The sequence below is a fragment of the Marmota marmota genome, unplaced genomic scaffold (genome assembly GCF_001458135.2).
Source record: "Marmota marmota marmota unplaced genomic scaffold, marMar, whole genome shotgun sequence".
NCBI lineage: Eukaryota > Metazoa > Chordata > Mammalia > Rodentia > Sciuridae > Marmota > Marmota marmota.
The window spans coordinates 2557626-2579774 of NW_025999932.1; the positions used below are offsets into that span (position 1 = coordinate 2557626).

Genomic DNA, 22149 nt, shown 5'->3' on the forward strand with positions numbered 1-22149 from the left:
GTTTAAGGGAGAGGGAAACGCCCCCATCTGTAGGAGTGCTGTTGGGAACCCAGTGCCTGGCTGAGCCTTCCCTTTCTCCTGCTGTCCTCCCAGGAGGTCTGGTGGTCTGCCTCGTCCCTCCAGGCCCTCCAGCCCTGCTGTGCCAAGGGCTCCCTGCACATCAGATGGGCAAGGTCCTTCCTGTGGCCAGGGTCGCGGGCCGGGAGGCGCAGGGCTCTCTGGGTGACCGGAAATCCTCTCTCCAGCAGTGGCTTTGTGCTATTTGTGCTCCTGTCAGCAGCTGCTGCCCTTGCTGTGACGTTTCCTTTGTGCCTAATCCTTATCTGCTCAGAAAGGCTTGCTTTACATTTGGTCCAGCGCTGTGCGTCCCCGAGCAGGGTGCAACTCTGCTGCCTGACACCCTGTCCGCAGTCTTGGTTTCCTTTCCAATTTTCTGATGTTTCTTTGCCTTCCTTAAAATAAGAACCTCAAAGTTGGAAGCAATTCCATTTCTAGAAAAGGTGCAGGATTGTGAAAGGGAGCTCCTGTGTGTTCCACCTGGCTCGCCGATTGTCCACGTTCACCTGCATCTGTGCTGCTCTCTGTCCTCAGTGTGACTAATTTTCCTGAGTCATGGGAGCGTCACTTGTAGAAGTCATCTGGCCTTGAACACGTCAGCGTCGTCTCCATGCCTGGGGTATTCTTTTACCTAGCATGGCTTGTTTATTAAATTCAGGAAATCAGCATTGTAACGGGGCCACATGCAAGAGCCAGTCTACTCCAGCTTCCATCAGCTCTCCCGCCCTGTCCTTTACAGCAGTGTGTCCCCTGTCAGCATCCAGTTCAGGCCCATATTGCCCAGTCTGTCCTGCAGCCGCCAGCCTTTGGCTGCATGACCACTGCTGCCGTTTCCTCCCCGGCTGGCTCAGGGAGGCCTCTCTGTCAGCATGACCCAGGGCTGGAGACCTGGGTCTGGTTGCTTTGACTTGCTCTCTCTCATGAGCCCCAGTCCACACAGCCAGGGTGGCCCTGCTCTGGGCGGCTATGACATGTCCATGCCTGTTGTTTCCTAGTTCGAGGAAGTCGGCTCGCCAGCTCCCCTGGCCCTGCCGGAGCTGCAGTCTGTCAGCTCATTCCAAGGCTGAGAGGCTGAAACAGCTGAGGTGGGGAATAGCTTCCAGCCCCTTATCGCGTGCTGATCTTTCGCTGTGTGAGAGCTTCCCGGTGGTGCAGGCTGCTGCCTGACTTCACTCTCTGGGTTATGCACAGCCCCATCCCATGTTTGCAGCCTCTGCTGCCGGGAGCCGTCCCTGTGGGCATCAGTCTCTTTGCAGTGGCCCTCTGGGTCTCTTAGCAACAACCCTGGAGATGACAGAGCTGAAAGCTCTCTGTACCCCACGCAGCGTCCTAACAGGCGTGGTGGTGTCTGGTTGGTTCCCCCGGAGTGTTCTGCCTGAATCTACTCTAGCATGGAGAGTGGCCCTGCTGCAGTGGAAATGAGCAGCTGTGTCGCCTTCAGGGTCCACTCATCTTCTCTGCCAGCTCCCAAACCCTGCCTGCCACAGTGCATCGCACCTCAGGAATGCAGAGCCACTGAGATGTACCTCTGTTGGTGCCACCTAGTGCCACCTGTTGGTGCACTAGGATGTAGGGACATTGCAGGGAGGAGAGGCTCCCTGCTTCCTGAAAGTCACTTGTAGTGACTTCCTGTCGTCACCTGTGTGAAGACGCAGGCCCAGCCGTGTCCTGGGTGTGACAGGACAGCGCATGCATCCTCTGACTTGGTTGCCGCTCATGTGCTGCTGGCTCTCACCTTTGCTGGGTAAAGCCAGGAATTCTCTGTGGTTCTCGGCTACCAATCAGTCACACAACTTAGAATGTAGCTGTGCAGGACTTCAGTGAGGGAGTCACCATCCGGGGCCACTTGCGGCTGTGGCCTGCCTAGTTCACCCTCTCATTTTGGCCACTAGGATACTCACAATTATTCAGAATATATCCCAGGGCTCGTCTGGCTTGGTCGATGCCTCCATGTGCATGTGTAGGAGGTCTGAGGCCTGCACTCAGGAGATCAGCCAAGCTCTTCCCACAGCTGCCTCTTCATTCTTTGGCCTTCCTGTGGTCTTCTACTGCCCGACCTCCTTTCTTTATCTCATCCTTCATCTTGCTGAATGGAAACAGGGCATGCTTTGCTTCTTCTCTGGTTACCTTAGGACGTGAAGCACCTTCTTGAGCTCCGGGTTGTGCTCAGCCTGGCCAGCACACCAGCATGCTTTGGTTAGTGAGTGATAGATTAGGAGAGGAAGAACAGTCTGTTAAAACAGTGGGGGAGATGAGGGCAAAGTGTAGGCAAGGTATCCCAGGAGTGAAGGGGCCAGACTCCCTGGGCTCCTGTGGCCTCAGTGGCTCTGAGGGTGTGGGTCAGGTATCAGTCCCTGAAGGATGGAGATGAAGGGAAGGAAGCAGAGCACAGGAACACGAGCAGGCCATGCCTTCTTGTCCTGGACCCACGGAGCTGGCACAGAGGCATTGCCCTGAGGAACTAACGTAGGGACCAGGAGCTGGCGCCCTCTGGTTCCGTTGGAAAGGAGGCAGGAGCGTGTGTCTGTTGGAGTGCATGTGTTCACTGTTCCTGTTCTCTCTGGCCTTGGGTTTTGCTGGACTTGAGCTTCAGGGGGCTTAGGAGGGGTGGCTAAGCTTTCAGCTTTGGGCAGAGGCTGTGCAGCTACTCAGGTACGCCCAGGGGGCAGGACGGATGACTCTCCTGGGCATGGTGAACATGCTTCTCAGAGATGAGAACGAACTTGTATGAACCTTGGGACTTCTTGGCAGTCAGTCTGTTGGTATCCCTAGAAGTAAGGACCAGTCTGAGAACTCTGACCTCAGAAACCAACGAGCCTACACCCAGGGGGGAGGGATGGAAGGCCAATGCAGGTGCCTGCTGCTCAGATGGTCAGGGGTGGGGCGCCACCTCAGCGTTCCAGTGGGAGCGACTGAGTACAGCTGCTGTCCCAGCCTCCCGTCAGCCAGCATCGGGGATGAGGATGTTCTCAACTTTTTCTTTTGATGCAATTTTTGCAGATGTATTGGCTCTGAAAATAAATCCTGGCCTACTTTTTAAAAGAGTAGTAATCACTTAACTGTTTAATTCTAGGTTTTCACATATCCATAAATAGGAACTTGTTTTTATTTGATCACAACACGGACAAGCTAACCTTATGCTTTACAGTCCATAAAATAACCCCAGTAGGTATTTACCAAAAAAAAAAAAAAAAAAAAGATCTGTAAAGCAGGATACCATTTCAATGATTATCTGTACATTTTTCATTAAATATACAATTGGCAAAGCTATCAAGAAGTTAAGTTTTTCATGTATTTTACAAAATAACCAATTTCAGAAAAAAGAATTTGAAAATAACCAATTCCATTTTGATGATAAGAATGATACAGTGCTTACTCGTGGTGATGTACGCTTCAGAGTGGGTCTTTAGGGAGTGCATGGCTGTTGTCTTAACAGTCTCCTTCGTGCATGATTTGGTGGGTGACAGGTGGCTTCCCAGGACTTACAGATGGCACAGTGTGCTCTGTTTTCTCCTCTGAACTTTCCTTTGGATTTTGATCTTGAAGGATTTGATTTAGGGTACTACATCATTCCTGGAGGTCGAAGGCCACCCTGAATTCCCTGAAGACCTTTCACTTCCTGTGGTCCAAGATGGTTTGCCCTCTGCCTGGAGGAGAGAAGGATGTGCGTGCGCTCTCTGGCTTCACCTCCGTGGCATGCCTTCTGCTCTGTGGGACTTTTCCAGGAGCGTCTGATGAGTTTGAAGGGCTCAGCCAACCAGAGCTACCTGCCGAGGGGCAGTGGGTTCACCTGACCAGAGTTCAGGTTCACGGTTGAGAGTGTGCAACTCCCAGGAACTCCCTCCAGCTCTCGAGGCTCAGGGTCGGTGCCAGGAGTCTGCCTGTGGGTGGAAGGCTGGGTGACTCCTGGCCACACTAGCACTGAAACAGATTGTATAACTCAGTCCTCAGCAGGAAGGGCATCACCAAGGGGAAACCGGGGAGGGCAGTGGATCAGGAGAAGGGGAAACATAGACCTTGACCTGGAAATCACTGGCGGGTGTAGTGAGCGTGGCAGGCGGCACGTGCCTCCCCATGCATTGTCTGCACTTTCCTCCCGTGTGTGCTGCGCAGCCTGTGGGCCCAGTGCCTTGCTGTGTGTCCTCCTGCTGTACAGTGGCCGGATTTGAGATGAAGCACACCTGCAGGCCTGTTGACCTCTGTGTAATTTTGTCTAAATGAAAATGAGAACTTAGAGTAGGAAGAAAGTCCCTAAGAAGACTAAGACATATGCTGAAGTTATGCACCTCTGAGGAGTTTATGAGAATTGCCTTGGATTTCTGAGCTGCTGTTGATGAAAATCGAATGGCCAGGTGGCTCTCTGGTCACCAGTTCCCCAGGAGGGCAGGCATATTTTGAAGCAACCCCTGCCTTCTCCGGAATGTCCACAGGAAGGTTAAGGACTGAGGGTGACTTTGGCAGAGGTCATGTGTTGTGGAGAGAGAGAGAGAGGGAGGTCTCTGGGACTTCACCCAGGTATACATCTCTGTCCCTTACTCCCTGGTCAGTGCAAGGCCTCCCCGACTTCTGTCCTCAGTGGTAAGGGCAGCATCATGCTGCCTCTCAGGACTCAGCAATAATTGAGAATCCACTTCCAGAGCTCCTCAGGTGCAGGTGAGGTCTAAGTGGGCCTCGGTTCTGTGCTCCACTCCCACAAGGTGGCCCCAGGAGTCTCACTCCTGCCTGTTGGCGCACACCCTGGTTTGTGTCTGTGTTGCTCAAGTCATCCCTGCGGGGGGCTGTCCTGGGAATGGTATCCAGGGTTTTCTGGGATTCGAATGGAGCAGTCTAGCTACCTTCTGTGTCTTCTCGACTTACGAGGTCTGAGGCGTAAATGAAGTCGGAGGCACTTGAGGGTTCTCTGGGTTACAGGTGAGGGAGATCCAAGGAAGAAGTCCTGGGGTTTTCTTTCCTCAAGAGCAGATGGCAGAACCCAAAAGAAGATAGCAGAAGAAAAGACAAGCAGGCTCTGGAGCCTGGTAGGCGGGAACGAGCCAGCACCAAGGTTGGGTTCTGTTTTTTCCCCTAGAGAATCCGAAGTTACTCAATAGCCATGAGTTTGGCTGCCAAGTCCTGGCTGGGCAGTCCATTCGTGGGATGGTGGGATGGGTGCGGGTGTACACCCAGCCGTACTCCCGCAGGGCTGCCTGGGGGGCCCATCTCTCACTTGGGCGGGGGTTGCCTCTTAGCTTTAGCTGAAGGCATTGCTGGAGGAGTCTGAGGCCTTAAGCTTCCATGTGCGCTTGTCAGTGCGGAGTGGGTAGGACAGTATCCTCCGCGTCTTTTTATTGTGGTAAAACACGCGTCACATGAGATTTACCATTTTAGTCATCTCGCTGACGGGTGCTTCACATCACTGCTTAGCTGCCATCCCCCTGCCTGGGACAAAGCTTCTGGGTGTAGTCGGAACCATTGTGGACAGGTTCCTGGTGCTGCAGGACTGGTGGTGGCCATTGCCGTGTATCTCACACATGAAGCTGCTTGGCCACTGTTGCTGGGGTGGCCCCAGCTAGTGGCACAGGACAGGAGACAGAGAGCACTCCACTCAGCACCTATACAGTGCTCAGTGGGCACTTAGCTCTTGTTTGTCTCTTGGTCTTTTTTTGTGGCCAATAAATAAATAGAATCACAAGGGATAGCTGGCTTATTTTGATTAGAAATAATGATTTATCATGTTCTAAACCCATTATTAACAAAAGGCTTGTAGTTTCACTTTTTTTCATGACCCCAGATTTGCCGACACTGCCCACATGTGACTGGACAGAGAGTGCAGCGCAGGGCCCTGTCTCTGCTCCCTGCCACCTTTGTTGCTGGGTGGGGTCCTGTTAGGCCTGCTGCCTGTCCAGTCCACCTTCAGACCCTGGCGCTGAGGACATTTCCCATCTCGGGTTTGCTCTGCCTAGGGAGGCCTTAGAAAAAAGTGATCCTTGTCAATTAAAAACTTGGAAACAAATTGTTTTAGATTTGCGCAAACTTCAGAATAAATATGTCCTGTCAGAAGAGAAAGTAAATGAGGCAGTAGTTACTGTTGAAGCTACTTAACTAGGGTCAGTACTCTAAAAAAAAAAAAATGATTAATGAAAGTAGAGGTGACGGAAGAGAGGAAATGAGGGCTTGTTGAGAGAAAAGCAAGTTCTGGTGAGAATTGCCTTAAATAGGCAAAGCATGCAAATTAGCCAGGCAGGAAAAGCCACCGTGCTGGCTCCCAAGGTCAGTGAAGTGGCACATGGAGGTGGGCCAGGAGGGCTGCCAAGGCCAGGCTCCAGGGCCCAGAGGGGAGGGAAGGAATGTGACCCATTCTCGGCTGGTTCCTCCAAGCTCTTGGGCGTCTTCAAAGGGTGCTGTAGGTTACCGGGTGTTGTCTCCAATGAGGTCCTCGGGTTAAAGAGATCTTGCGGGTGCTGCTCAAGGCTGCAGAGACCAAACACGTGTTTTCCATTTTTCATGACAAAATGCATGTAACACTGAAACTATGCTGAACATACCCTTTGTTGTTTTCAAAGCTATTTCATGATTTTAAGGATTAAAAAATATTCATAGATTGGAAACCACAGTGAGTCAGTTTTCTTTGTGTAAGATTACCAAAAGCTCTTATTAACCTAAAACTGAAGTCAAAATAATAACAGAAAAGCTAGTGTTATTTATTACCTTACATATTAATTTATCATTAACATCAACTGGTCATTCCAGATTATATTTTTAATAAAAGGAAGGCACAGAGTTGGGGTAGAGACTGAAATACTCTTAAAACTCAAAGTATATGTCTCAATTTTATTTTCTTGAGAGTTGTCCAGTTCACTTTACCTCAATATGATTAATATCTGTTTACTTTAAACTTAATGGTAAATGGTAGCAAAATGTATCTAGAATTTTCTGGATGTTAAATTCTTACTAAAGTGCTTTGCCATTAGAAACCCCATTTTTGTATCCCAAAGGCTCCTCGAACTGCACACAGTGTTGTCTGCCCAGTGGATGCTGGGAAGTCAGTCTACGGGGGGGCGGGGGGGCGTACACGGGAGAGCAGAGACTCCAGGCTGCCTGCCTCTCATTCACATCGTAGGGTCGGGAGCTGGAGTGAGCTCCGGGTTCTAAGAAAGCTCTCTAAACTCAGATGGCAGTCAGCGTGACTGAAAGGCTGTTAGACTTCATATTTATTTTCATAATTAACCTCAACTCTGCTAAATATTTTTCTTCACTTCCCTTGGAAAAGCCAAGGAGCGGAAGCCTTGTCTAGAGATGAGGCAGTTGACCACAGGACCTCACGGAATCCCTGCAGATCCCTGTCTGTGGCACTGGCCACAGTGTCAACACCAGGGTGTCCCCGAGAGGCCACAGTTTTACCCAGCAACCGCCTGGCTTTCCTCTGTGGTTTTCCCACTTTTTCTTTGACCATAAATGCTACAGTTGGGTTTTGAGGTAGGTCTTTTGAAAGTGCCATTTATGGTTTGCAGAGTAGCAGTTTTGGTCCACCAGCCACTGTATCCATGTATTTGGGAGCTTTGCTTCTGCTCTGCTCCAATTTGCATATGCCCCGGAAGCTTGTCACGCAGAGATCTTCCTGAGGGGCCTCTGGCTGTTTGTCCAGTGCTGCGTTGCTCTGAGGAGTTCAGAACGACACCGTGTGTTACATGCAATTTCTGTTTACCTTTGTTTGAATTTTCAAACATGGTTTAAAGATGCACATCAGACAGCGTTCCCCTTAGGGGGTGACAGTCCCAAGGCGAGCCTCTGGCCTGGGAAGTGCTCCATAGCACTTAGAGTCTGTGGCGTACAGAGAGTGTAAGTCCATTTCCTTTTGAAAGGGGCTGTATGAGTGAGCCTGGTGTTCCACCCTGGGTGTAGTTATGACAGTCACATTCAGCCTCATCCCGGCTGTCTGGGATTAGTCTGAACATGCAGATTTTTCTAAAGCGTGTCCCCTGTCAGGCAAGAGAGGTGAACAGCCGTGACTGTTGTCCTGACAGGATGGCTCTGGGAAGTGGAAGTCGCGGTGCATGACCAGTGACACCCATGGGGGACACAGCGTGTGTGCAGGGGTCCCAGCCCCAGGAGCAGCCCCTGGTGCTGCCTTAGAGTGGAGCTGGGCCCTTGTGACAGTGTGGCAGCAGCCCTTGCCGTGTGCCGCGTCTGCCCGGCCCCGTGTGCGGTCTGTCCTGGCAGCTGGGGGGGCTCGGCGTCCTCAGATGTGCCTGGGCTGTCTCATGGCCATATTTGGTGCACACTGCCTCCTCCTGGAATGCCCTCGCCTGCCGTCCCAGCCCTGCCGTCCCTGCCGGGTTCAGGGTCTGGTGTCCTGCTGCTCTGTCAAGTGTGTGCAGGGGCCAAGCTGGGCCCTGACAGTGTCGCTGTCAACAGGGTCACCGTCTTCTTCACTCCTCGGCTCTTTCTTGGAGCACACCACCCCAATCCAGAGCAACTTTTCTTCTCGAGAAAAGTTGTGTGTTTCCACAGCAGCAGCGACAGTGATCCTCCCAAGCATGGCTCTTCTCTTCTCCCTCTAAACCGACACCTGATCCACCAGAGAGTCACCCATGGGAAAGACCCACACCTGTTCCACTATCTCCCATGTGCTGGAGTCCCAAAAAAGTCCACCGACATGTCTAGCTGTAGGTGGAGCATTCTTGGAGAGGTGGTAGACAGATTGCCTATGAAGTTGGCAGATGTCTGCAAGATCTATGTTATTTCTTGCCCGAGGATTGATATTGTTCTTGCATTATCATGAGTTAAATAAGGTTTAACAGGTTAAGACGAATATGAGCTTATCAGTTTGACTAATAGAACAAAAATCATATCATGAAATTTGTCTAACTGATGGTGGAGTCACCAAGAATATGAAACCTATTATATCACGAACTCAGTCTGGGCTTTCCTCCCCGCCCCTCCCTCCAGGGGAGGAGACGGACATGGCATCAGCTCGGGTTTTCCATATTTGATGGTGTAAGGAAAGGTACTGTGAGCTGCTGTGTGGCTCAGCGGCCCTGTTGGGAGGCTCATCGTTCTTGAGATACTTCAGTGGTCACGTAGGCTTTCCGCATTTCCTTTTCCAGTGTCAGAAATCTTCGGGGCTCAGCCAGTGGAATGCAGAGGATAAATAAAAACTCGCCTCTGCTTCATGCTCAGCATGCAGCCCTTCTCCCTGCTCGGGTGCTGCATTGAGCTGCCTCCCAAGTGGGGCCCTGGGCGTTGAAGACAGCGGTGCTGAGGGGAAAACCTGCCTCTGCACAGGGCCCTCTGGACAGCCACCCGTGAGCCCCTGGTGTGGCCAGAACCAAGCCACAGTTTGGGATTTTTCACTCAATGTGAGAATGTGCAGTGTGTGTGTTGGGTCACTGAAGGAAGGGCACCAGGGATTCGCCCAGTGTTCCTTAGATTTCACATTTAGACCCAGTCAGGCATTTGTCTGAAGGCCTAAGGCAGACAAGATGGTGGGTGGATCAGAGGATGGTGATTGGGAGAATTCAAGGCTGGGGCCCATCTCCCCTCTTTTAAACGACTGCCCTGCAGAAGGCTGGATCCTTCATGCCAACATTGATGGTCGCGATGGTGCCGAGTCTGAGAAACAAAGATGTGTAAAAGGAACAGTAGGAATATGGTTCACTTACCAGACAAAGAAGAGGACCATGGCACGGGCCCAGAGAGGCCGGCTCGAGCAGGTCTCCGGCCAAACCCGGGGAGAGGCAGGGCGGTCTCCTGTCCTCCTGCACATCCAGCTCTCTCTCCTGCCTTCCTTCCCGCTGACTCTCTCCTTCCTTCCCTTCTCTCATTTCTTCTCCAGCCTTTAAAATGTGTCCACTCTAACTCCGTGTCACATTTCTTGAAGTGTGCTGCAGGTGCTCTGGTGGATTGAGAGACATTGGTGGGCATGGAGGAAACTCATGTATGTCTACTTTGAAAACATGCATCTAAATTAAATGCCATATGGAGATCGCCATAGCAGGCGAAGTGGAGACTTGTTCATGGTTAGGCAATACCAAAATGGCTGCACTTCTCTCAATCTTCCTGGAAATGTGCTTCCGCTTCTCCCGTGGCACCTCTGAGTCTCAGTAGTATTGGGACAAACAGATCTAGAGGCAGCCATGCCTCAGCTCATTGCTGCGAGCACAGTCTTTGCTCCACGCCAGTGTCCAGGACCTCCAGAACAAGCCCCCTGTGGCCTCAGGGCTGGGTCACTTCAGTCCTGGCCACGGGGCACCTGGGCCAACCCCAGCCCCGCCCGATGCTTCCTTATCCTGCTTTCTTTCTCTGCAGAGTCCCGTGGCCTTCCCCGACCTGGCTTTGTAGGACCTGGTTCCAGGCTGGGGAGCTCGGCTCACCTTGCCGCTCTCCTTGAGCTGTGGCCTCTCCCTTCCTACCTGGCTAGCAAACACACCCTGCACCTAGCTCACCTGGCCTAGAGCAGGATGCATGGAGGCACATCCTAATACCTGCTGATCAGGAGATTGGATAGGGCCCTGGTGACAGCCCCCAGCCCTGCCGACTTAGCCCTCGTGGGCCCAGGCCCGGGGAAGCTGTCCATGTGGGCTGGACATGGGAGTCAGAGGTCAGAGTGGAGGCCAAGGTCTGGACAGCCAGCTAAGGGGGTGAGGTGGATTGGAAGACAGAGGCAACCAGGTGTGGAGGGAGTGGGGCGTGTATGTTTCCGACCCACAGAGAGAGAAGATGGAAAGCAGGCACGACTTCAGCACAGCAGAGGGCTTGCAGGTTTCTCCCGGCTTGGTGGAGGCAGCCAGTTCTTTTTCATGCCCCGCTTAGTAGCACTTTCTCTTTGAAGGAGGGGAAGGCTATGGAGTGGGCTGGGGAAGAGGGGGAGCGGTTCTGTCTCCATGGGCTGAGACGGGAACCAGGGAACCTGCAGAGGGCAGCTGCCCAGGGGGAAGAGGCTGCGGGGACGGCGAGGCTCTGAAAGCCCCAGAGACTCTCCAGTCTGCGCCTTCGCCCAGGGGAGGGCCCCTGCTTCAGGAGCCTGGGGGAGGCTCAGTGGGACCCCGGGCTGGAGACTTGCTGAACCCACTCGCTAGCTTGTTCCAGACCAGTGACTCACAGTCATGGGAAGTCTCGTCCCAGGTCATGCGTTACCACCCACGGTTCCCAGTGGACACCCACGGAGCTCACCGACTCATTGCACACTTGGCCATCCAGGGACCACTGTCATAGGACAACTAATTATAGCCACATCTGCCTGCAGCTGGACAGAGACCAGTGACCTGGAGCTGAAACCCTGGGCTTCATCATTATTCCCTGTGGGCCATCTTCTCCAAGCAGGAACATTTAATGTCCACCCCCGTTTAGTGGGAGAAAGGGAAGAAAAGCCGGACAGATGAGTCAACAAATTGTACGAGGGGAAGGAGGAGAGAGCAGGGCAGGAACCACATGCTGGTCGTACAAGAAGCCAAGCAAACACCCTCGTTTCCTCAGCCTGGTGTTTGTGGGGCGCCCAGGCTGTAACGAGAAGCAGGAGGCCGCGAGGTCCCCATGTGGGAAGCTTAGTCACGCTACAAAAGAGGGGGAGATCCACACACTGAAATTCAGTCTCTTTCTCAGATTTTTCAGGCTGATTCTTTTTGCCAAGAACGTATCAACACTTGTAGTTGTTTTCAAATTAGAGCAGAAATATTGTCTAAGACTCAAAAGTAGCCAGGATTGTTCTGTGTCTATGTCTTCCGTTGTTGAATGGAATTGAAATATTATTTAACTAAGTTCTCCTTTTGGTTAAATTAATGATAAAGAATTATTTTCACATCTTTGGAATCTCGACGAACTTAATTGATCAAGACAAAATCATGCTAAAATAATAATAATGAAACAATGCAGATGAAATTGTATGGACTGTGAACTTCCTGAAAACAGGGGAGACCATTCAGTCATCCTAAGTACATCAGGTGTATTTGTGGACATTCAAAAATGCTGTGGAGATGTAAGCTTTTAAGAAAGTATTGGACTGCAGTATTTGACCTGTATTTGGCTCTTGACTTTGTTGGTAAATTTTTAATTCTATGCATAGTTGTTTGAGGGGTAAATTTTATGAATGTTTCTGGTTTCCAAAGGGCAATTCCTCCTGGCAGCCCCACCAGCCATGAGTGAAGGGCCCCTGGGCCACACATCCTTGGTTTCTGCACACTTAATTCTGCCCAAGCAGCCCTGACTCACATTCTTCTACTACACACATTTCTTTAGTTGGGCAGATAATTATTCAGAAGACCCCTGAGGAAGTGATCTGACAGGAAGAATATGGGACTAGCAATAGCCCCACAGAAGTATTTGACATTTTGCACAGCATAGGGAATGTGGAAAGGAATTTGAAAGATAAGCTCTTTCCACTTGGCAGATCTCCACATGTCCCTGTTTTGTGGGATGTGAAACACAGAAGTCGTAAAGCAGCATGGCAAAGACCTATCTTCCATCTGATCAGGGGAACCATCAGAAAGGGAGGACTTCATCCTGCTCTGCTCATTCCTGGCGTGCCTTGGTCCAGTGGGCAAGCCACCGTGAGCAGACTGCTGGGAGGACACCTCACCCACAGCAGCTCTCAGCAGCCCAGTGGAGAGGCTCTCTGCAGCCCCAGCAGGGAGCCCGCCATCTGTCCTGCCGCGAGAGTTTGCCTCAGTGTGGAGAAGGGCTTCTTGGTGTCTTTAGATTCCAGCACCTGGAGGAGGCTGGCCCCCATCCCTCCACTTCCCCCTCTGGCAGGAGCACCGTGTATTGTAAAGTCCCAGTGCATTTTTAGGACTTAGCATCCTCTGTAATATTGACTCTAGGGGTTCTGCTTGCTGGAACTCTTGATGGGCTCCTAAATGGAAATTTCAGTCATATTAATTGTTTTAACCCATCCTGAAAAGATGCAGAGATGCTTAGAGAATCCAGAGATATTTGGTCTAGGGATTTCTTTGTAGTACTTTTGCAGTCCTTCTGGGCCGTGTTTTCTGTTTTTTTTTTAATGCTGCTCTCTGCTCTTGAGGTGGGGTGTGCAGGTCTCCCAGGCTGTGCTGGGGACTGGGGACTTCCTCCGGCTCAGGCCGTTCTGCAGGGTGGCTTCCACTTGGAGGCAGCTTTTGTCCTGGTTGTAGGGACTCCTGGGAAGAGGCTGAAGGACTCACTCCCAGGTTTGACTTGGTTTTTGCTCAGCTTCTCTGTGGTTTCAGGAGTCAATGACCAGGGCCTTCCAGGTGCTCCTCCCATACCTCTGGGTCCCCTGCTTACTGGTACCCATGGCAGTCACCTTCTGTGAGGGACCAAGACCCACAGCGTGCTCGCCCTCCGAGATCTTGGGGCCACATTCCTCGGCTTCCAAGCGGGGCTGCCGTCATGGCCAACTTCGGCCGTGTGACCACGGGGGTTAAGTGTGTCTCGTGGGAAGAAAGCCCAGGACCTGGAGCTAATCTGCTTGACCCGAGGACACCCAAGGGGAAGTGCAGGGAAAGGGACAGGCACTTCACAGAATGTACCAGCTCCTCCCGTTCTATCTGAAACAGATGGGATGGAGCTCATGGATGGCCCAGTGTGTCCCGGCCAGGGGAGGAGGGGACAGGCCTCATAAACGCCCTAGATCTGGAGCCAGCAGTTTGCTGTTGGAGCCCACAGGCTGCACGAATCCTTTGATTTTGCCGAGAGGCCCAGATGTAAAGTGAAATTCCCCAGGAAATCATGACATTGTGACAAACCTTAAAGAAGTGAGGTCCCCTATGAAGCTGTGACTCTGAGTTGCCAGGAGAGGCACGCAGAGCAGTGTACAGCAGCCAGATAAGATGTCCGCTTAGGGCTTTTATTTTAACCAGCTTTTCCAAAAGCATGCATTATACCTGCTTATAAAGGGACACACAGCACATGAGTTGTATTCTTTTTAAAATTTTTTTTTTGTAGTAGTAGATGGAAGAATGCCTATTTTGTATTTGTTTATTTCTATGTGGTGCTGAGGATCGAACCCAGTGCCTCATGCATGCTAGACAGCGCTCTGCCACTGAGCTACAGCCCCAGCTCATGAGTTATGTTCTTATTAGTAGTGTGCCCTTGAATCACAGCTGGGATACCCCTAGATGTCAGGGTGAAATTCAGCAAGCTCTATTATAAAATAGAAATTGTAAAGGATCAGAATAGTGATATTTTGAAAGAAATTTTATTCAGCAAAGTAAACACGCAATTATGATTTTTGTTTGTTATTCTGAAAATTAATTGATCTTATTAAAGCCATTGACATGAGATGCCTGCCCCACTTAAATGTGATACAAACAATCATGGCCTTAAAAAACATCTTTTTTTCTGAAAAGATGACTGTACTTTAGATATTCTAAGAATTATCAATTCTTTGGAATTGCCTCCTAAAGTCAAAATTGGTAATAAAATTTCCTATGTGAATAAAGCTACAAATACATCTGGTCCGCCATTTAAAACAATCCATGTGTGATATACAGTGCAAGCTGGTGTGGGGGGGGCCACTCTCGTCCTTTCTCCTCTCGGATTCCTGAGTTTCTGTGACCTGCAGTGTTGTCCAGGCCAGCACTGCCTGCATGTCACCCGCACAGGCCACTGTAACAGAAGCCCAAGAAGCAGTTTGACCCCAGCATGGCCACTGTGGCCCAGAGTCCCTGCAATTAAGGCGTCCACTGACAGCTTATGGGAATGATCCCAGGAAGTTCATTTTCATAACCTCCTTCAAATCGAATAGAGATAAGCTTCTGAGATTTTATCAACATTTCAGAAGAGAAAAACCCAGAATTGCCACATAGCCATTTTTAGCTTTAGTACTCCGATTCTCTGCAATTTCCATGTTTCAAAGAAACTACCATTGACTTAGGAGTAGAAACCTCATTTCACTTTGAGCTATTATTGAGTTTCTGCCAACTACATGTGGGTAACTGGAGGGCCCTTCCTAAACAGAGTCTGCAGATAACTGAGTTCAGATAACTGGTTGATTTCTCCCACTAGGTCTGTAGGAATGGAATGAAGTTTAGCAGAGTTGAAGGAGCAGAGATGTGTTTCTGAACCTGCTGCAGGGCAGAAACGCCGTGAGGGGGCCCACAGTCCTGGAGAGGAGGCTGGCTGGGACCCAGGTGGCCTGGGGCTCTGGGAACCCGAGTGATCTGGGGTTGCCTTACTTTCTGGGCTTTTCTGGTCTGAACGCTAACCAGGTTGTTAACTGCTTATTAACTTATGATTTACCTAGTTACTTACCAGGCAGCTCCCACCCCAGCTCTGGGGTGCCCCAAGGGCTCAGGTGGAATGGGGAGTCATGTGAGAACCTGTGGGGAGCCTCCAGCACAGGCACAGTTACCATGCCATGGGGACTAGGGAGTGAGAGATGGTGGCAGCTGAGCCAGGCTATTAAAGTCCCCCAGCATTCGTCTGTGCTTTTTGGATGAACCTCCTGCAGCACAGGTTGAAGATTTTGGCCTGACGACCTGAGTGGTCACCAGGACCCAGATGAAGCAGCCAAACTGCGCATGTGCAGTGGTCAGAATGTCAGAGGCTCTGAGAGTGTACCCTAGAGCTTGGCTGATAGTGAGTCAGAGGAGGAAGCAGATCCCTGATCTCTGGAGTTTGTTTGGACTGTGGTCAATTGTCCCCATTTCCAAAATATAAAATTAAAAACAACTTACTGTCTTGGAGGCACTTGTTCAGATTTAACTTCATGAAATAAGTATCTCCAGATGTAATTGTTTCATGCAGAATATCTCCATGGCAATGGGGCTAACACTTGAGGGTATTAAAAACATAGATGTCCAGTGGGCACAGTGCTATGAATAGCATTTTATTCTCAAGAAACCATTATCGCCTGCAGCAGAATGTGGGCATGAACTTCAGGCATAAAGTGGCCTCTGAGAAAGCTTGTGAACCATGTTGTTCCTGTCACACACCTTCCTGTTCTCTCCACAATACCTGTATCTACAGGGTTTAAAACTTGGATTCTTTTGGGGAACGTGCAGGCCTGTGGGTGCCGTCGCTCATCGACATGATGGCGGATGAGCTGGGCTCTCATTTCAGCCATGTCCTGGCAGGTTGTACTGAGCCTCCTAAGTCAGTTTGCACACCTGTGAAATGGGGGCAGTAGGACCTGTCTGAAAACTGTTGTCCGGCTTGTTAAATAAGATGCCAGCTGACTGTGGCACCTGGCGGACACTGAATACATGTTAGTTCCCTTCCTCTAAAGGGGTCATGGTGTCTTTGGATTCTTTTCCTTGCGTTTTCACCATTGATTTTTATATTAGAAATGAACTATAAGAACTTTTTCTTGTTGACTGTTCATTAATGAGTATTTAAACTTTAATTGAATTAAAAAACAATTCTTTGGGATTTGGGCTTTAAGATCAGCCTGTTCATTTATTCTCTCTCTTTGTGCAAACATTTTTTTTTTTTGCATTCTTTTATGTCCCTGAGAATTCGAAGGACAGAGCATGGAGTCTACCCTGGGGAGCCCTTGGTCTCCAGTGGCCTTAGGCCTGAGGCTCCCATGTCAGAAGCATAGTAGCCTGGCAAATGCCACCATGATCATTTTCGTGGGAATTAACAAAGGACAGCAGTCACAGTGACATCCCGGGGCTTTGATGGGCTGTACCTAGGATGGCGGCTTTGTCTGTTTGGCAAGAGGTGCACCATAGCAGGTGTGTGTTGGCCCATGGAATCACATACACCTGGTGTCCCCCACATTGGCAGCAGGCAGGACTTGTCTCATAATGGTGAAGATGCTCAAGGGTGTAAATTCGAATCTTGGCGTCGATTCAGAAGTGTTCTCCCACTTACAGATGTTTTATTTATTTTCAGGGTGGTTGTGATGGCTCTGGCTGTGGAAAATGTGACTGCCATGGAGTGAAGGGACAAAAGGTAAGTCCCCAGACGTTGACAGCACCTCCTCTTGGATTGCCTTCACTGTGGAAACCATTCGAAACTAACACACATGCTGAACGGTGGGTCTCTCGTGGTAGAGCCTAGCTGCTGTCTTAGAGATTCCCCAGAGCAACACGGGGGAGCGAAACCGTCTGAGCGTTGTTCTGAATGCTAATATTCTTATAAGCTTCTCTCCAGAGATTGTGATGATTACTGGCAATGATTGCAGAAAAAGGGATTTGGGTATCTTTTCTTTTTGATTTTGAAGGAACAGTGTCCTGGCAGGAAATTGTTTGACTCAAGCATCCTTTTAAGAATCGATGGACAAGAACTAAATTTAGGATTTGTCTGAAAAAAGAAAAACATTTCTATTCAATTTGAGGGACTTCTATTTAAATCAGTCTTTTAAAATAATTTTTTCATTCATCACATTCTTGTCCCAATTTATTTACAAAATGGTAAACATTTATTTTTTCCCAAATTATAAAATCATACTATATTTGTGTTTGATCAAGCTTTCTTCTCATTTAAGAAACACCAATCCAGACAAAAACTTTTTGTTGGCCTGAGGGTGGTGTCTGGATTTTACACAAGGGACAGAAGCTGTGTCCTGAAGCTGTGTGAGTCACCCTGGCAACCCTGGGTGGCAGTGAGGAGGTGGAGCCCACTGTGGCAGTGCAGTACAGTCTGGGGCCTACAGGGGGCAGTGTGCTCCTTGGACCACTTCCTGTCTTCAGAGCAGGAAGGTGTGTCTGGGCCAGCAGATACCTCCTCCTCTCCCTGAAGGGCATGCCTCAAGTTTTATGGGGTCTCAGACCACCTGCGAAATGCCCAGTTCTACCATGTAGGAAATTGTTTAATTTTTTTTTTCAGCTATTTGCTGATGTACTGACATTGGTATTTTTATAACCACACTGCCTGATGGTGGTGTTCTTTTGCCAGGGCAGTCTCTGAATTCAGAGGTGTGGGAAATAGCTTGGCACGGTCCACCCACATGCTCTGCTCAAGCTCTTACTAGGATTTTCTCTGGCTAGTTGAAGGTGCATTTTCAAGAGTTATAGACAGTGGAGGCCAGTACTTCCCATACCACAAGACTTAAGAAAAGTCTAACTTGAATCATACACACGAGCACACAAACTAACAAAGACATCCTTAAAACCATAAAAAACAGAACTTTTCAATGCAATAGGTGGGAAATTTAGGCTCATGTTAGCACTTCCTGTTTCCCTTGTGTCCTTAAAGCCAGGTCTGGAGAGGGCGGTGAGTGTCTCACTCTGCATGGGGGCAGTCCCATCACCTGCTGGCCTGGTTCCCTGCTTCCTCCAGTGGCCCAGTAGTGCCCCTAAGATTCTCCTACTGTGTACATACCTATAAACTGATCTGTCGTCCAATCCATTTGACCCTGAAGTCTATCCATCCAAATATACCAAGGACGACTTGTTGGGGTACAGCTTTCTCAGCAGTTTTGGCTGCTGTCTTCCCAGCCTGGTGACTGACACAGAGCACTTCCACACAGAGCTGGCCACAGGCTGCAGAGGAGGCTGGGCACAGTGGGCCACCAGGGGGTCTTGAGGGCCTGCTCCAAGAAGAAGCAGGTCCCCTGCATTTCATTTCCATGTTGCTGACCTACAGCGAGGGGATACTCTCTGAGGCCAGGCTGTGCTGATGGTATGCAGAGGCCCTGCAGGGCTGCGTCCTGTGGCCGGGAAGGCTGAGGAGGTGTGTGCTGCCTGAAGCTGTCCTGAGGCTGCACTGCTTGCTTCCTTGTGATGAGGTTTCATGCTGGCCTCCTAGTGAGACCAACGAGAGCCTTGGAATTGGGAAAGCCGAGCGCTTCCTCTAAGACCAATGGAAGGTGTGGGATTCTGCCCTGCCCCGCCGAACCCAGCACTCTCTTCTCCACCTCCCACTCTGTGATTTTATTGGATTATTCAATAAAGAACACTAGAAACACTGGCAACCTACAGGTTCAGCCATATGGATTTGCGTTTTAGAGACTAGAATTACTGAGTGGACCCTGAAAACCTCTTGGAGGCACTTGCAGTCGCCAGGTGACTTTGTTATATGATTTCAACAAACCATGGCACGTTCTCTTCTCATCTTGAGCGTAGACAGTTCAGTCCTATGGTTCACCAGCACCGAGAGAGCAAAGAGGCCTTCCTCCCTCTGACCGAGAAAATTTTAAACTTCCACTTATTGTCTTGGCGGCCTGGTCAAACAATTGCTTTGGAGATGCGAGGCGCCTGGTACTCTCCTGAGCTTCAGTTACAGACGGGGTTCCATTTCTGTCATCCTGACGTCACTGCCAAAGGCACCTGCCCCAGTGGGCAGCATGAGCAGCTGGTCCCCTCAGCTCCGTGGCCTTCCCGCCATCCTCAGAGCATCTGAGTCCTGCGCTCTGGTCCCGTGATGGGGGTGTAGAAGGAGGCCTGTGAATTGGTGCTTGGTTGGGTCCTCAGTCCTCATGGGGTCTGCTGATATTCTCCAGAGTCTGCAGATCCAACTCATTTTGATTTGTTTTAAAAAATAGGATCGGGGAGATAGATAGCTGAGGCAGAGTTAGAGTCACCTATCGGGACAGTGTTGCAGCCTGAGAAATGCGGAAATCATTGTTTCTGAGGCTGCTTTCTCGTATCCCTCTGAAGAACATTTTAACAGTGTTACTTACAACCCAGCAGACCCTGCATGGGAACTGGAATATCTGCAGTACGAATTGCCACCTCGTTGGGGGTTAATTTCTGCTCTCCATGGAGATGGCGTTGATGGACAGAAGCCTCATGCTCTTGAGGGGCTGTGAACAGACTTGATGTGGCATCAGGGCTGACTGTGATCTGCTTGTTATCAAGTCATCAATACAATGTGAGGCGTCTGTCCTGAGTGCAGCAGTCAAACTCATCAGGCTTTTCCTGACTTCAGAGCGCTCAACTGTCTCTTCCCACTTGCCTGCAAGGCCACTCAGGCTTTCAGATGTTTTCTGTTAGGTAATTAGTGTGGCCTTGCACACAATGGCCTTGTGTCCCCAGAGGCTGCAGCTGTGCCCCCAGTGGGAACACTATCTACCTAAACTGATTAGGGCTCTGGATGCTTGCCTACTCAGAAATGGCCATGTTAAGCTCTTCTTTTGCTGGTAACCTGATTTTCTCAGCTATTTAAGATGGTAGGGAAGGCAGCCCCTTCGCAGGAGTTACGCTGTGTGCTTGGAAGTTAAACATGGGTATGTTGCTGGAGTAGAGTTTGTGCAAGAAGTCTTGTGTACCCATGTCTGTCTAAGACCACCACTATCTTCCACAACCCTGGAGGGCTCAATAAGGGGACTTAAACGAGGGCAAGACATGCTCATGAAATGAACCACAAGTTGAGAGGAAGTATCAAATTCCAGGAGAAGCAATTGAGAAAAAAATGCTCTGCTTGTTCTGAGGAAGGAGTGGTTCCATCGAAGAAAGGGACAGCTGGAATCAGAACTCAGAGGGACAGCCTTTGGAGGCAGCAGAAACCAGGCCATGGGATATAGATGAGGCTCGGTGGTAGAAAACATTTGCCTAGCATGCATAAGACCCTGGTTTGATCTCCAGCTCTGCAAAAGCAAAACAAAGTAATACCTAAATCTTTAAGGGGAGGGCATTTTGACTTGTGTCAAGACGTGCAGAGATACCCCTGCAGTGAGGATTGGTGTCCCCATCCCTTCTGCCCACGGGAACCTCTGGCAGGTACTCTGTCCTGTAGGAAATTTGAGGCTCTAGGTTAAAGTTGGTGACCTCAGTACTTACTGGGCATGTCTCCTTGACCTACCCAGCAAGCAGCAAGTATGGCAGCATTGCTTATGTGTTCTGGACACAAGTCCAAGGTCACTGCCGTCAGTTGCTCCTCAGCCCCTCCCACATCCAGGAAGGGTCATGGTCCTCTTGCTCTTCTCAGGACATGGGTCTATGGTGGGTTTGCCCTGTCTGTCTTTGCAAATAGATTCATTCATCCACACGTGTTTCTCCGTGGTTCCTTTAGGCAGTTTTATAGGCACAAAGCAAGCGTTTCTAGGTCTTGCTGCTAGGGACATGTCAAAATAGGAAAAAACACCTAGAAGGGGAAGCTGTGGCTCTCACCTCATCCAGGTACAAGGGGCGGGGTTTCCCATCTCTGGGATTCTGTGTGCGGCTCCAGAGGTGCGCAGTGCCCCCGGGGATGGGAGACGTTCCCTTGCTGTCCTAACACAGCCAATGTCCTAGCACATCACGCACCACGTCATGGTCATTTCTATGCTGTAGTGAAGTGATTGCACAACACCTCCAAGTCCAACAGGGCTTTGAAGGTAAAGGATCTTGCTTCTCCTGAGATGAGATCATAGACACAGGGTGTTTCCTTAGTTAACGTTAACTCTTCCTTTTTGAGACAGGGACGAGGGTATCAGTATTTTTAGAAAATTCAGTAGTTTTCAATTTATAAATATTTTTTATTGATCTTTCTTTTAATTTATACATAGTTAATAGTAGGTATAATTTTAGCTATGATTTCACTATGAAATAAGAATACAGTGCTTTGTAGTTATACTTTATAGAAAGGTGATTCTCTTTATTATTATTTTTATCTGTGTAGAATAGATTTGGATCATGAAAGATCAGTAAAGAAGATTATTTTTTTGTTTTTCAGTAGAATATTATAATTTTTTCTCATAAGTTAACTGTATTAAGTATGTGGTTTTAAATGCTGAAGGTGTCCTGTTTTTTCCTAGATATTAAATTCTTTTCACTAGAAAATGAGAGTATACCTGTGTAGAATCTTTGAAACTTTAGGTAAGTTGACTGATTTGGACTAGTAACAATAAAAATAGTTATTACAAAGATTTATTTAATAAACTCTTACTGTGTGAGAGGCACTGCATCTGAACTGAATCCACAGTTTCAAATTCTAGTGTATTTCAAAAGAAATTCTATCTTCTCACTTTCATGGTGTAAAATATATAAAATCAAAGTACACTAAAAGTACAACAGTGTAAATATCAAGAGACATTTTCAACACCAGGATTTGCTGGGTTAGTGCCTCAGCGTGTCTGAAATCACCCCTAGTATTCTGAGGCCACTGGAGCGTTTTCATGTTCCTAAGGATCTGAATATTCCTGAGAGGCAGCAGTGTGCAGTTCAGCCTTGGCCCAGATGTGGTCCTCAGGCCATCTTTGGGATGTCCACAGCTGTCCTTTGGGATGGAAATGGAAGAGGGTTCCCAGGACGGGAGTTTGGGAAGGCAAGT

General features: G+C 49.4%; 1 protein-coding gene across 2 annotated transcripts in view; it reads left to right on the forward strand.

Annotated features, from left to right (window-relative positions):
* Window positions 1-22149, forward strand: part of Col4a1 (collagen type IV alpha 1 chain) — a 130201-nt gene that overhangs the window by 35715 nt on the left and 72337 nt on the right. For both annotated transcript variants that reach the window (XM_015484080.2, XM_048800625.1), the window contains exon 2: window positions 16849-16908. In XM_015484080.2, coding sequence (XP_015339566.1) covers window positions 16849-16908 — 60 coding nt within the window. The remainder of the gene's footprint in view (window positions 1-16848; window positions 16909-22149) is intronic.